A 16,668-nucleotide genomic window follows, 5' to 3' on the forward strand; every position below is an offset into this window, starting at 1 on the left:
CCTTCAGGTAACCTAAAACCACTAGGATCATAACCACACCACAACAAGCCACATATACATGGAATATAATAATGTGATTTCAACGGAAGTCTTGTTATGTATAAATACCTATAAATCCCCATATACTCTTGATATCCAAATTATTATACATTGTATATTTACATGTAGGCCCCTAGACATGATATTTACACAAGAAATAATAATTTAAATATCAAGAGCACAAAAGGGGTGTATACCAAAAGAATAAAAAAGGAGAATTGTAAATAGAGTCTGTTATTATTGCCCCATAACACAATTCTTGCATGGGCAACCGTCACCATGGTAGAATCCTTTGGGGACGCACCAATCCCCCATTGGAGTTTCATTGGTGGGACTTGACACGGGTTCCTCTACCGAGTAGCATGCACAATCATTTAAAAAAGTGTGTACACGAGGGGTGAGCTCACTAGCTTAGTAATGGAAAGAAAAACAAATACAAGTCTTCTCAATTCAAATGATATTACATGCATGAGATTTATCTTACACCTATTTCACCAAAATAATATTTACCAGGTCATAGGTTACATGCTACTCACAACCACAGTGCACGTATGCCCCAGGTTCGAGACGCGTTCTCTATCTCACGGTATGCCTATAGTGTTGTCAGAGAAGGCCAACTGTGAGCATTCAGAAAAGTAAATCGTTACCGAACCACAATAGAAAAGTAAATCGTTGCCGAACCACAATAAAAAAGTAAATCGTGGCCGAACCACAACAGAAAATAAAAGCAGTACGATTGACCCTCTGAATATATCACTAAAGTTTCCAACTGTCCTAATGATCGTCATGTGTACTTCTAACCACCATGGCGGTCCGCGATCGATGCTTCCCCCTAGTGATAACCCAACACCTAAACTCTTGTTGGGAAGGGTCGTAACACGAGGAAATGTCAAATCCTAATCACATGCTCCTATATGAGATGGTACGACTGCATAGTACTTCCGTGTCTCATTCCACAGTGTACCAATGCATTTGTTTCCAAGCCAATTATGACATCTAATCTATAAATCCCACACATGTATAGCAAATCATCTTCATGGTCCATCAATTGATAAATCCATACTCATAATTTAAGCAAGTAACATGCATTGAGAATTCAAGATACAACATGTCATTTCTAAATGCATTAAATAGTAGTCAGGCATATGCATGTGAATGGCATTCGTGATGTCAAGAATATATATAAATGATATACAATTGATGCATAAACACTCCAAAAAATAAAGTCAAAGTCCTCTTCCCACTTACTTATTTTTGTACAAAAGTATGCATGCACGGTACAGATAAGATCCGATGCGGGAAGACATATTTTCAAAACCTAGCACAGATAAGGAATTTAGAATATATCTAGTTCAAGACTACAAAATGAGGCAAGATATGGCCTCGATGTGTTTTACAATGCTTAGAAGGCTGTCGTCAAGTTCTAGTTCCAACGGGGCTCGTTTGGGCAACATGTGGGTCATACAGGTGGGTAGGAGGACCCACCTGTGCAAAATGCTCAGGTAGATAGCACACAGACACAAATCGACAGGTTATACCGGTGGGTCTGGTACCCATCGGTAGGTCCAGAGGGAATCAGTGGGTGCTACCGACAAGTCGAGTCTGGTACCCGTTAGTAGACCAGAAGCATTGGCGAGACTGGTGGGTCATACCGATGAGTCAGGCACCCGTAGGTCTTACTCATCGATTGGCCCAGAAAAGACCGGTGGGTCACGCTGCTGGTCTGACAACCCGCCGATGCTACCCACCAGTGTTCTGTGGATTTTGCTCTTCGTTCCCTTCTTTAGTCCTCCTCTTGAGAACCCAAAGGGGGTTGTTCCAACTTCATTTCCCATACATTCTAAACTTCAGCTACTTGATTATTCCATGGATCTAAGCTAGCATCAAGGTTTTGGGGAATGAAATCATACATTGGCTCAAGAAACCCCAAAACTTAAGATCTCCTTTCCAAATTTGAAATGTCATCTCAATAACTCAAAATCTTGATTTTCCCTTCCTCAAACCTTAAAGGAAATCACACAAGGGTTCCATTAGTTATTTGATTTGACCATACACAAAAGGGTTTCATCACATTCTAACAGTTTATGACGTTACTTGCCTCAAAATGTAGATCTCAAAGCACCAGTGACTATCCTGGCGGTGAAAAGGTAAGTCTCGGCTTCAGAAATCAAGGGGGAAGCCTTCTTCCTTCTCCTTTCTCTTCTTCTTCCTCTTCTCTCTCTCTCCTTTATTCCCTTCACCAACCTTTGCTGAAAATCATAAATAGGAAAGAGGGAAAGGCATAAATGTTATTTATACCTTGGCTAATAAACATCTTCTAAGGTCTGTTTGGTTTTGCCCCTTTATGGACTAAAATGCATTAAATTACGATACCGACCAAAATGGCCAACATTATTAGGCATATAAGACTTCATTATGACGAAGAATCTGAAATACAAGTGCTCACACAAGTCGGGCTTGCTAGGGCCCACGTTTCCACCACAGGTGGGTCACACTGGTGGGTCTCGCACCTACCAGTGAAACCCACTAGGTGAGTGAAATAAGACCAACCTTTATGTATTTTGATGGGAAACGGGTCCTGACGCATATCCCACTCTCGCCACCTATTGTGGACCAAAATACTATCATCCAATAAGTCCTCATGCTTTTCCTATTTGTACATGGCTTCGTGATATGTGCAAGGGCATGGCTTAGGCATGCGAATCACATCGGGTACCAGCTCAATTTTGTCCAACCATCTTGCATTTGATGTCATCCTTACTGTCATGCATCACAAGGCACCTGCATCAACCCTTTTCGATTCAAACCACGTAAGATCAAACTGAACCAACTGACCAATAAACCGGGTTCAGAGAGCTGGGCTCTATAGGTCCTCACTAATTTTGAGGTGAATCAAGCAGATTCCTGTTCTGATTCACCAATATTTTTAAACATTGGTCTAAGTCTAGTTGAAGACACTTGCTAATTGGAATGGATCCGGCTCCTCTCTTGAGCTGTGACTGCCGAGGTTAGCCTATAGCTAGCTAGACGATTGACACATGTCCAAATAGTGATCCAACAATTGTACTTCCACCAACAAGAACAAAGGTATCGTGTCGTGAGTCATTGGATCACCGCTTAGACATGTGTCGATCGCCCAAATAACTATGTGCAAGATGTGGACGATCACCACTCAGGAGAGGATCCCGAATCCCGAATCCCGAATCCCGAACCCCAATCCAATTGAATCCCCTCCCCATCCCCTCTTCACATGGGTGGGTCAGGTTACACAAAAGGATCGGTTAGATCCGAACCGATATTAATAAACGGACTTTTTTTTATTGCACCGGCATCTGTAAATGGCCTTTTCGCCCGAGCATAATACGTCAGCTTCCCGTCGTTGCGATGTCGTCTCTCTAGAAACTCACTCTTCTCTTCCTCTTAAACCCTCTTTTACAGAAGAACCCTACTTTCCTTCATTTTTGAAAGAGGGTTTACGAAAGTATGCATCAAATGGTTCGATCTCATCTTATTCCCTTCATTTCCAAGAGCAGCCGTAGAAGAACCTTCTGTTCTTATGGTTCCGCAAACCCTCCTAAGGAATCTGTAGCCGCTTCTGCATCTCTTCTAAATGATCAACCTCCGCCCGCTTCTTCTACTCCCCCAACTACTACTACTACCCAGAAGAAATCGTGGAATTTCCTCAAGTTTGGGATTTTCGGAGCTTTTACCACAGCAGCCGCCACTGCCGGTTATGCCACCTACGGTCTGTTTCTCTTCTCCTTTTTTTTTTTTTTTTAATTTAAATTTTCATTCATTCCTAGGACAAAAAAATCCTTTATTGTTTCTCTGGGATTCACCTTTCCCATGCGATACTTTCTGAAATTTCTTGTTGTTTCTGTATTGAAAGCTTGCTCCTTGGACGAAGTGGATCATAAGACAAAGGGTTTACGGGAATCTGCTAATTACACTGTGGGCGATGATGCGTCTGGCCTAGATGTAAGCATTGCTACCGCACCTCATCTTTCAATCTCGCGTAACTCGCGCTTTTGGTCTTCATCTCTGTCTGTTAATTTGTTATTATCATATTCTACTAATATACGGTACCTATTTTGCTATTGCTATCATAATAACTTGTCTTTGGGTCCAGTGTGAATTTGTACATGACTAACTAAGCTCATAGCAAATTAGTTCTGAGGTGTATCTGCTGCACCTTCTCATGCTCTGACCTAATGACTGCAACGGGTTTGTAGCTAAGGAATGAGAATTAGTGGGAGAATTTTAAGTTCATGGAACCTCTTGCCTTTTTCCAGTTTTTGGGGTCTAGGGTTGGTGGACCAAACCATGAGCCTCCCAGACTCCTACATTCAGGATCTTCTTTTACTTGTGATTTATAACCCTGGACAGATTATCATGCTGATATACTGAAATGTTCCGACAATGCTTTCTTCTGTTTGGGGGTTGTGGTGGTCTTCCCATCTACACGACATCCATGCAAAATCTTAGTAGCAAACAGAAAAGGGTTCTTGACAACTCATGTTCTATCTTGAATTTTCCATGGAGTACTAATCATTATCAGCAAATTAGTTTGAAGGTTGTATTGTCGATGAAATTAATGTGTTCTCACTTGGTAAAAACAGTTTCTTTTGGAAGTTATTGAATAAGTCATTGAAAAAGTTGTTGGTGCTTATCATGCTAAAAAAATTGTGCATATTACAAAGACTAAATTACTTGTCAATTCTTGTACAGAAGGATGCTGATCATTGTATTTATCACAGATTGTTATTCTTCTTCATTTTTATAAGATTTTTATCACATCTGTAAAAAAAAATTTCTTTTATTAATTGTACGTGTTTGGTGGGTGGCTGGAGGAGAACATGGAAGAGTGACAGAGATTTTTTCCTCTCTATCAGTGCGGCAACAATCATTACCGGAAAAGATAGAGAAATAACAATGTGGCAATGGCTAACCCTCAAATGAGCCTGTCTGATCTAGCATATTCAAAATCTCTAAAACTTCGTTAATAAATGGTACTTTGCATCTTGGCAATGGGGAGGTCATACCTTTACCATTATGAAGTTTAATAACCACTTACTTTAGTAATTATTTAATGTGGTTCTGGCCACCCCAGGTAATAATTCCAGAAATTAACCAAAATTAGAATCACAGACTACGGGAAGTTTTCCAGAATTCAGGAGAAAACCAATAAGACAGAATCAGAAACTCAGGTCGAAGGCTATATTTTATTGACAGAATCAGATATCAAAAGTTTAGGGTAACCAACGGTTGGAATCTGAGATCTGAAGAATCCAACAGTATAATAGTAATTCCAAATGCAAAATTTCAGAACCAGAACATGGAGAATTATCAAGCACAACTCAGAAAAGGCTCAATAACTGGTTGAGAGTCTTATCAGTATGCAGGGAATAACATCGGAACATTTCAGCCAATTCTAATGGTGGAATTGGAAGATCTTGAGATATCCTACTGGAACAAGGAATCTCAAGTGTAATGACCATCGATGGCCAGTAGTTTCTGATTTTGGAAGAGAAAAAAAAATGAAGAATAAGTGACGCACAGAGACTAATCATTGCAACTAATAATCAATAGAATAAACCCAGCAGCAACTAAGAATCATAAGAGGAAAGCATGCACAGTGTTTAATAATCTGACTTGTAATCTGAAGAAGAAGAAGAAGAAGAAGATAGAAGAGAGGAGAAGCACATGACTACCTATGCCCTGGATTGGAATCACCAGTTCACCGCTAGTCAGTTTCTTGAATCACCACAGCAAAAGTTTATTGCATCGCCACAATAAGTATTCTGAATCACAACAGAATAAACAAAGGCCAAAGCCAATTCTTATCACTCAAAAATATGCACAAGGATGGAGACCCTGACAAACTTATGGGAGTGCTTAAACCGAAGGAAACACTAAAAAGGAAAGGCTGGAGCCAACCCTAATAACAGAAGGTACTAAATATAGAAATAAAGGCCGACTAGAACTCCTAAACTGGCCATGAAAAAGGAAACCTGGAAAACTCCTAATCACAAGGTAGAGGAGAAGTCCTATACTTTCTTGGACTTGCGAAAACAGAACAGAAAAAGGACTGGAATTTATAACCAGGATTCCAACCTTCACAAGGAAACTAATTAGTAAAAAATAAAGAAGATTACAGCCTAGACCTTATTGTGAACCACAGATGGAAAACCAGAATTTTGCAGCAGAAAATTGGTCCGAAATCACTTTTTGTTTACCAGGTCTGATAGGTCAGTCGCCCGATAGCTGCTTCGCTATGGAGCTATGTGTACACTGCCACATTGAGACTCTTTCGAAAGTGAGATCACTACTGGGTATTTGCAAATCCTGCATATCACTAAGAAGATCGGGATCAAAGCGGGTGAGCGGTATGAGCCACCTCGGCTGGAGCCCGGTTCTTGAGCCGTTGGGGGCAACCATTGCCTGTATAAGGCCACCTTGTTCTCTGCAAGAGATTTGGGGACAGGTTCCCCTGAGCCTCCCCCGGGGGGCCAGCCTCTTGGTTCTTGTTGTTAGTAGTTAGGCATTGGCGACTAGTAGCTCGAGGTGGTTAGTCACCTTCTTTTTGGCTTCTCCTTTGGTTAGGCAATTCAGCTGGTAATCTCAACTGAATGAGCAATGTACCTTGATCCTTGAATCTGCATCAATATTCCATCTTGAACACTCATGGAAAAGGTGGAAGATAATCCACTCCCTGCAGTGGGCCGAAGAATTTATACCCAAGGAACGGATGCATGGAGTTGTTTAACTTTGTTTGGTTCCTTCATGTTAAATGTTTACAAATTTGTGACTTGGGTCACAAATTGTTGAGCCCATTTTTGCATTTGTCGGAACAAAGAAGCTTAATGCAAGATTTATCACCTATATTTGCTACTTTTTGGATATTGTGCAATCAAACAACATAAAACTAACAAACTCAGCCTTATCCCTACTTAATGGAGTCGGCTACAAAGATCCATGCAAAACAAAGTAGGGAACGCTGAGGTCCAAACAGAAAAGGATAGTTGAGAGAAGTTAAAAGAACTGAGGTACAAACAAAGTAGGGAAAACTGCGAAACATTGTTTGTAAATTAATAGTTTTGGTAGGTGGTGTGAATTTCGTTTTTGTAGTGTTAGCATGGTTTCGTAAACTCGAGCGAAACATGTGAAATTTCGCATGTTTCGCAGGTATCGACACAGGTCGAAATGAAACCATGGGGGATTTTAAAAAATCTCCTTTTTCGGCTTGGTTTCGACAGGTTTCGACTAAAATTCCTATGTTTCGACCTTCTCTTGTGCATTTTGTCTCCCAAGTGTGGGAAACTGGGGGGAAACAGTGGAGATTTTCATTTTTTGGCACTTATTTATGTCAAATGTCACTTAAGTTACTTAAGATATTATTCATAAATAAGGAAATACCCCCTATTTGAATCCAATAAAAATAGTTTAAAAATCAAATTCCTAAAGCATAAAAAGTCAACCCCCCAGTCCAAGAACAAAAACTGGATTTTGGTTATAGGGGCGATTTTTAACTTTTAAATGCTGTGGTTTTTCTCAATTATGAAAATTTTATAAATCCTATAATGTGAAAACATTGCTAAAAATCAAAAGTCTGGTAAAATAATATTTTGTTTTGATATCCCGAAAATTATTTTCATTCAGGTGATTTTAATATCATTCGCGCACTTTAAAATAAGTTTAACCGGAACATAACTATGTCATTCCAAGGCGGTGGAGGGTTGTCTAAGCGCTTAGGCGAGAAGGCGCACACCTTGAGGCGAACAAGGCGACCAATTGTTATTTTTTATTTTTCCTATTTTCTAACATTATTTAGTAAGCTATATATACCTTGTATCATAAAAAATCAAGATTAAGCAACATCAAGTCATTAAAAATCAACATTTAGCCATATTAAATCATAAAAAATTAACATTAAGTCATATTAAGTTATAAAAAATTAAAATTTAGAGAAATGCTGTGGTTCTATAACAAGTTTGACTGGTCAAATGATATTATTTTTACATGAGACTTTTTGTATCAGTTATAATATAAAACCAGCTTTCCAACAAGTCTAAGATTACTTAAATCTAAGTTGTAATGACAAAGTTATGCTCTGGTCAAACTTATTTTTAAGTGCGCGAATGCTGTTAAAATCGCCTGAATGAAAATAATTTTATGGATATCAAAACAAAAAATTATTTTACCGGACTTTTGATTTTTAACAATGTTTTAACATGATAGAATTTATAAAATTTTCATAATTGAGAAAAACTCCAGCATTTAAAAGTTGAAAATAGCCCCTATAACAAAAATCCAATTTTTCTTCTTGGATTGGGGGATTGACTTTTTATCCTTTTGGAATTTGATTTTTAAACTATTTTTATTGGATTCAAATAGGGGGTATTTGCTTATTTATGAATAATATCTTAAGTAAGTGCATTTACTGAAATGATATTTGGCATCAATAAGTGCCAAAACACAAAGCGGTATGCAGTGCAATAAGGCGACTGTCGCCTAGGCGACGCCTTGACAACTATGATTATAACTCAGATTTAATTAATCTTAGACTTGTTGGAAAGTTGGTTTTATGTTATACCTAATACAAAAAGTCTCATATAAAAATAAAAATCATTTGACTAGTCAAACTTATTATAGAATAAGAACATTTCTCTAAATGTTGATTCTTTATAACTTAATGTGACTTAATGTTGATTTTTTATGATTTGATGCGGCTAAATGTTGATTTTAATGACTTGATGTGGTTTAGTGTTAATTTTTTATGATATAAGGTATATATAGCTTACTAAATAATGTTAGAAAAGATAACATGCGTGCCTTGAGGGTAGTGGGCCACTACTTAGATGGAACCGCTTAGACACTCTACTTGGATTTGAGTCATTACTTTCGAGTGTTGAGTCATTGAGTCACTATTGTTCAATGTTGATAGATAATTGTCAATGATGTAATATTTTTATCTATTTTGGATCTTTTGGATTATATCTTATGTTTTGATGTAGATTGTAGACTATATATAGTCATTATGTAGTAAAGTTTTAGAATTTAAGCCAACAAGTCAGCGTAATGATTATCGAACCTTTGGTTCACAACACAAGTAAGACTTTATATGTTTTTTTTAATGAAACTAATGATGTGAATATGTTAGAAATGTTTAAAATATGTTGTATACAAAAAATCAGACAAAAAAACACTGTCTGGGGGGTCGAGACTTAAGTTTCCACCATATTGAGAAAAATTCCCCGGTATCCTTGAAATTTCCCAGGTTTCCACCGAAATTTCGGTCTCCCCAAAACCCAATACCGTAAACCTTGAGTGTTAGTAGCAGAGAGGAGATAAAAGAAACTTCACATGGAAGCTAAGTGAGCCTCCATCTGCTGTTCTGGGTCTGTAGATCATTGATCTCTTCATGGTGCAAGGATGGGAGAAATATTATTTAGTGAATTATTATACCTTTTACACATTTGTATGACAGTGAAGGGTACATTGGTAGATTCTGATGTAAGTTCTTCATGGCAGAAAATAACATTTCATATCTGCTGTCCCAGCTGAGTTCCTCTATCAACTAATTATGGTCGCATAGCAAGCGATGTAAAAAATCACTGAGATCTTTTTTATTTTTAGTATATCATAGATCTACTTTATGTACAATAACAAATGCATTTTTTATAGTGAAATTAACCATCACCTTTCTATGTAACTGTTTGATTTTTGATTTATGTTGCAGTCTTGCAGAGGGAATTCACTACTCATTGCTCAAAGTGCAATAGTCAACTTCTAATTAAAAAAAAAGAAGAAGAAGAAGAAGAGGGGGGAGGGGGGAAACCTTAAAGATGGTTTTGGACCCAAAAAATTATACCACTTTTTGTTTTTTGTTAGTGTCACTTGTAATAATTCAAAATAAAGAGAAAAAGAAAAGATAATTGTTTTCTCCATGTCTTCACAGATAGAAAGTGGCATGTGGCTAATGTTCTCTTTTGTTAGTTCTTTATCATATTTATGTTGTTTAACTTTGTCAAAATAATAACGCCCTGGATTTTTTGTATGCAACAGAAATTCCAGGCTTTGCTTTATTCAGCTGCAATGACAGGTGACTCTCTGAACATAGTTCTATTCTTTTATATATTATGTCATGGATCCTCGGGATTGTTAATATGCCTTTCTTTCCTACAAAATCACCTTCCCCCCCCAAAACCCCAAAATAAAAGTTGAATCATTTTTTACTTCATCATTAATTTTTTATTTTAAGAGTTTCTGTTGAGTTATATTGATCGTTATGCTGCTCGACATTGCCAGTCTCCTGGGCAAAATTATATTATTTTTGGCTTTGTCCTTGGAATAATTCTATTCTCTGATCCAGTGCCTGCCAAAACAATTGAGTTGTACCTGGACCTCAGGAGATCGATTGAAGAGCACGTTCGGGTGTGTTTTATTTTTCTAACTTGTCTTTTGTGTTCAATTTCTGAAGAATGTTAGTTATGTAATCCTTATCCTTGTATATGAATGGCTGCAGGGATTTACTGAACCATCTTCAGAAAAGCTTCTTCCTGACTTACACCCTCAAGAGCAGCATGTATCTACTCTTGTTCTTGATCTAAATGAGACACTAATATACTCTGATTGGAAGGTAAATCTAGTTTTTTCGGAGAACAATGGTTGCCATTATTATCTTTCTGCAAGTACAGTTTACTCCGTCTTCATAATCATGTTGACATGGACTGTCATGGTCTACTTCGCATCTTTTTATGTCAGTAATTGTTTTTTTGTCATCATTTCTTTCTCCTTCATTTGTGTATCTTGTGCTACCAAACATCAAGAAAGTGGGCTTCCCGTTAAACTCTCTCTCTCTCTAGACTAAATTAACAACTACAGTCTTTTGATGTGCAAAGCGTGACAGAGGCTGGAGAACATTCAAGAGACCTGGAGTTGATGCTTTCTTGGAGCACCTTGCCCAATTTTATGAAATCGTTGTCTATTCAGACCAGCTGAGTATGGTAATTTTTATTTCCTGCTCTCCATAAATATTTCTATCTTTTATTTATGGGTGCAACTTGTTATAAAAGTGAGAATTGAGAAGCTTTAACCTTCTTTTGATTGCTCTTGTTTTATTCCCAAAATTTCTTTCAAGGGTAAAAAAGGGTTTTCAAAATAATTTGAAAGGTATTTACTATTATGTCATTTCCAAGATTTAACATTGTCTTGTACGCTTTTCGAGTACACATGTGAAATGAATGGATTTTACCCTCATAGAAAGAAATGTTGCTATATTAAAAGGGCAAAAAAATATGGTTACAACTTTTTCACTTTCGTCACAAGAAGGTTTTTTCTTCCTTTTTTTTTTTTTTAATTTTTTTACTGAAGTACCTAGGTGGTTTACTAATTAATTTTATTTTTCGGCCGTATCTTTTTGTGTAGTATGTAGATCCTATCATGGAGAGACTTGACAAGAAAGGATGCGTACGGTATAGGCTATCAAGGTCTGCAACTAGATACCAAGATGGAGTGCACTATAGGGTAAGCAAGAGCAATGTACTTTATTCCATTTCTATTACCTCATGATGTTTTTTCCCTCTTATGTGCATCTTTCAAGAGTTCTCCTTGCTGCACTAGTAGTAAATAACCGAGTACTTTGGCATTTCATTCATCCAATTCTTTTTCTGTTGTATTTTTGCGGATCGGATCAAATTTTTTGACCTTGATTCATTCCCTAATTAAATCCAAGCACTCTTATTGTTCTTTTATCTTTTCCTCAGGTTGGGTAAATCATTCTTCTGATTGCAGTTTCATGAGCTTTATTGTTTTTCATAATTTATTTGTTAAAATGGGCTGTTGATACATTCTGGTGTGTGTTTTAAATGGGCTCACTCCTCGAATTTCTACAACTTGTTTTTTTCTCAAAGTTATAGAAGTACATGTAAGCGGTGACATGGTGGATATCAGGACAGTTCATCTCTATCTATCTATCCCTAAATTTGAGAATGTGTGTTTTTTGTGAACCCAACCAACTAGAAGGACACTTTGGGACAAGCAGTTGAGCTTGGTGGCTGCTACAGTAGACCAGTTTGCCATTTTTCCCCCTTCCTAGTTTCTATTCATGGTGGCAGTTACTTATTTCGTTGCAGTTAAAGTTCTTCCTTTCATTTTTACCGTAGAAGGGGAATTTTGTTATCTCATATGGATTATTTTTATGGTGCCACATGATTGATGTTGGTATGATGGGAAAAGGTGACAGTTGTGGTAGCCCCTCTAAGCCCAATGATGTCCTAAATTGTTTTAGTTACCATTCTGAACCTTGCCTGACGAGTCCCTACAGGGCCAATCCTATTCCTTGCATACTGCTGAAGTTTATTAATTCATCTCAGGTCCATAGTTTTAATCATTGAATACCATAAATCCTAGGTAACATGTCAATAGAAACAGCCTCTCGACATTCTCAGGGTAAGGCTGCGTGGATCTTCCCCCCGGACCTCGCACATGTGGGAGCCTTGTGCGGGTACGAGGGTGTCTGTAGATTAACCTCAAGAGCCCAGCCCAGCAGTGAATTTTTCTTAGCATACTTTCATTTGTTGAATCTAATATTTTTTAAGGAGATCTTGGCTATCATACCTAAACTCACCATAGAAATATGACAACAGCAACAACAACAACAACAACATACTCAGCCTTATCCCAACTTAATGGGGTCGGCTACATAGATCCACTTAAGAAAAAAAAAAAGGGATACACCGGTCACACTACTCTCCAAAAGCACCTCGCCATTCCACTTTAATTCTCCATTCTCTATGTCACTCTCTTTACTTATGGTTGACTACATATATCTAAACTCGTCACTTTGTGGGATACTTGTCTACTCAATATTCACCATATCGTCATCCATCATAGAGTGGCTAAAATTACACATCGTATACTCTGCTTGGATCTACTAATCTTAAAACCTCTTGTTTCCAAGGCTGGTCTGTTGGTGTATGATGTCTTGTATTCCGTCGCAGTTTAATCCAGGGAGTACTGGTGCAGCACCTAGACAGCCAGGACGGCGGTCCCGCTAGCCGGTTAGCGGGCCGTGGGGGTTGCAAGGGGGGCAGGAGGCCCCCCTGCACAGCAGGAGGTGTAGGGGGGCGCAGCCCCCCGCTCGAATTTTTTATTTGAGGGCAATTGTAGTTTAATCCGGATTAGGTTGGCAATTGTAATTTGATCCGGATTAGGGTTTTTTCCGCTATATATTTGTAGCGAGGGTTTCTTTCTCTGTAATGCAAGCAATACGGAGAGGTGTGAGGAAGAGCGTTGTAACCCTATTCTCCATTGATAGTGAAGCAGGATCTCATCTCACCGGGGACGTAGGCAACCTTGCCGAACCTCGTAAAATCTGTGTGTATTGTTTGTTTTGTTTTTCCATTATCTTCTGCATCGTTTTAGGGTTGCGTTTCTACATGGTCTCCATAGCTCTAACTTAGTGTTAATCTTTTCTTTAGTCGCTTCCACTAAAACAATATCATCGGCAAAGAGCATAGATCAAGGAACCTCGTCTAGAATGCTTTTGGTTAACTCACCCATGATAAGTAAAAATAAATTGGGCTTAAGGTCAATCCTTGATGTAACTCAATCGTAATTGGGAATTCCTTGCCTTGACTTCCCTTAGATCTCACGCTAGTTACCACATCCTCATACGTGTCTTTAATGTCATGTTTTTTTGTGAAATGTTTGTTCATGAAATTCAGCTACATAAGGACTTCTTTGAACCTGAGATGTGCATATTAAATATATTTATATATGATAAAACCCTTGCTGGATTTTCTTAACACCTAACAAATAAATAATAAAATAAAATCCTTCATGGCAGGACCTCTCAAAACTGAACCGGGACCCTTCGAGGGTTCTCTATGTGAGTGGACATGCAGCTGAGTCTTGCCTTCAGCCAGAAAATTGTGTTCCAATTAAGCCTTGGAAGCTTGAATCAGATGATACTGCACTTTTGGATCTTATTCCATTTCTTGAATGTAAGTGAACTACCACGATACTACCTCATAATTTTGCTAACAGATGTGTTATTTGTGCTTATGGTAATTTTCTTAACTTGAATCCACCCCTGGGACTGAAAATATTTATTGATTTGACCGTCGACTTATTCAGATGTGGCCCGCCACAGACCTGCTGATATAAGACCAGTTCTAGCCTCTTATCAAGGTCGGGACATCGCTACAGAATTTATTGAGCGTTCAAAAGAGCATCAGAGGTAAATCTTTCCCATTCTATGTTTGCTTTATTCGAGCAGTTATGAAATTTGCAGTTGACCATTTTGTGGTATTCTTCATATCCCTTGGCCTCATTCTGTATACCACTAAAAAACTCTTAACTAATTATTATTTCAAAAGACTGCTTTTGAGGGCCATATGCATCTTATTCTGTGTATGGACAATTGATAATTATTTCCTGTAGCTCTTGCCTTAGACTGTTTTCTGTAAGTTTATGGTGTCTTATAAAGAGAGAATCAAGGATAATATCTATGTCACTAATATGCCAACTTTCTTTGGTTTGCTGGTATTCACCAGCTTCATCTGCAGTTTCTGCAGCAGCTTTTTTATTTCTGATTAATGATTGGGTGACATGCGTCTGCAAATTACCCATGTGCTCGATCGGGATTGAATTTCGTAATAAACGTTGGAAAGGGTTTCAACCCTCTCTTATTACTCCGTATATAAGATCCCAAGTAAGTGTTGGCCTATCTTGTCTTTCTTTCACAGAATTCAGCAATCGATCAATGTCGGTAAACACAGCAAGAGGGAAATTTCGAGTTGGGCCCGACTCTAGGAGAACTTATGAGAGACGTTAACTTTCACACAATCGCAATCTACCACTATCATTTATGCTATCAAGGGGTAGTACATAGGGTGCGTTAAAAGTTTAAGACATGGGGTGCATTAAAAGTTTTAAGACACGTCAATAGCTTGCTCTGTTGATGGTACTATGTTTGGGAGTCTGTTCGGAGCTTGAATTGTGCCTATGCACGAATGGCCCCAAAATACTGTTGGTGTAGGAAATTGCTTCTCTTTTTCTTTTTTCATCATTGCCCTTTCGTCTTTGGGGGTTCTGTTCACATTTAGGATTGTATGGCGGGTGGATTGCTAGCCATCTGCTTTTTTTTTTTTCAATAAATATTTTACTTGTAACTTTATTGTCCTTCTAGAAACCACTTTTGAAGTTGTATGGTTAGGATGATTTCTTGGTCCATTAAAGAACTGGACTGATTTGGATTACTTTATTGGTAATTAATAAATATTCATAGAGTTACTTTTGTGTATCAGTTGAATGAGAGCTGGTGTCATGTTGTTTATGCTGCTTAACATTTGTGTTGCTGTGTTAATAATGCAGGCGGATGCAAGAACAGAAGCAGCATGGCCATTTTTGGCGACGTTGAGGTGGAAGAGGAAGAGCTGAGTTATGAAGGATTTTATCCATGGTCAATTGGGGCAAATAGTTTGATTTTTTTCTGATGATTTGGATCTACTTTTCTTGTAATTTCGATGGATATTTAGCTTGAGAGAGGGTTCGGACAGATCATTTTGATCATGGTACCATAACCTTATTTCCTCACCTATTGAGAATTACGCATAGGACGGAAAGAGGGATCATTCTTTAGGGAAGGTCTTGTTGTCTTGTTGCTCCTTGTAAGTTGGGTGAATTTTGACTGGAGTACTTTACATATTGCCTTTCAGAAATTTTCCAGTTAGGTCTAACTGATGATTTGTTTGCCATACGCACTACGTTCGTTGTGGTATTAAGGTGTAGTATTGAGATTGACTTAGATGCTACTGATGATTTGTTTGAAATAAAATTTCCATTCTTAGGGTACAAGGTGCTATTGAGATCGACTTGTACCCACCTCCCAACCCAAGAAAAAAAAACAGAAGAAAGAACCCCAAACTGAAAGCTTGTGATTTGTGGTAAGCATGGATGTGGCGAGTTTTGTCAGTGCCCAGATCATTCTCTACAGTGTTTGGGTTAATCAGAAAGAGTTGGAATGTTTCAAATGATGCTTATTAGCAAGCCCAATGAACCACCATTAAAGGGTGGTCAACAGTCCTCTTTTCTTGCAGGTCCTTGTATTTGTTGTCCGGACTACACCATATGTTGGGCTGAGGAGGATGCCATAGAGGATCTGCTACCTGACCCACAACTCGTAATTGGATCTTGGAGACAAAAAATGGCTCTTACTGAGACAGGAAATTGGTGCGTGTAGGTTGAGGAAACAGCCACCAGAACAGTTTAGGAGCCAGAAGAGGTTGATTTCTGGTGCATCAATGATCCTGTCAATTTCTGCTGAATGTCTGACCTACACTTTGGAGAATGAAGAATAGCGCAATTCACCCCTTTCCAATGCTTTTCTGAAACTCTTTAGTTATCAATTCTCTTATGTTTACTCTAGCTTTGGGGTTGATAACTCTACATGGACTAGCAATTAGCTCCATTAATTTTGCCAAAACGTTTGGCCTTAAAACCTATGCATACTGTGAGGGCTTCCCCTCAGATATGCTACTGCCCCTGAAACAAAATTATATCATCAGTCTAATGTCAACTTAATAAAGAGGAACCCTTGTTAACTGTTAACATGTATTTTTTTTT

At 38.2% G+C, this 16,668-nt stretch overlaps 1 protein-coding gene across 1 annotated transcript; it reads left to right on the forward strand.

Annotated features, from left to right (window-relative positions):
- Positions 1-3,367: 3,367 nt before the first annotated feature.
- Positions 3,368-15,800, forward strand: LOC122060082 (mitochondrial import inner membrane translocase subunit TIM50). The gene is made up of 10 exons (XM_042623251.1): positions 3,368-3,784; positions 3,929-4,017; positions 10,105-10,141; positions 10,412-10,473; positions 10,565-10,678; positions 10,941-11,045; positions 11,467-11,565; positions 13,889-14,045; positions 14,179-14,281; positions 15,418-15,800. The coding sequence occupies exons 1-10, from the start codon at positions 3,523-3,525 to the stop codon at positions 15,461-15,463; spliced, it is 1,074 nt and encodes a 357-aa protein (XP_042479185.1). The 5' UTR covers positions 3,368-3,522; the 3' UTR covers positions 15,464-15,800.
- The last annotated feature ends 868 nt before the right edge of the window (positions 15,801-16,668 follow it).

Source organism: Macadamia integrifolia, chromosome 13 (genome assembly GCF_013358625.1).
Source record: "Macadamia integrifolia cultivar HAES 741 chromosome 13, SCU_Mint_v3, whole genome shotgun sequence".
NCBI classification, from domain to species: Eukaryota; Viridiplantae; Streptophyta; class Magnoliopsida; order Proteales; family Proteaceae; genus Macadamia; species Macadamia integrifolia.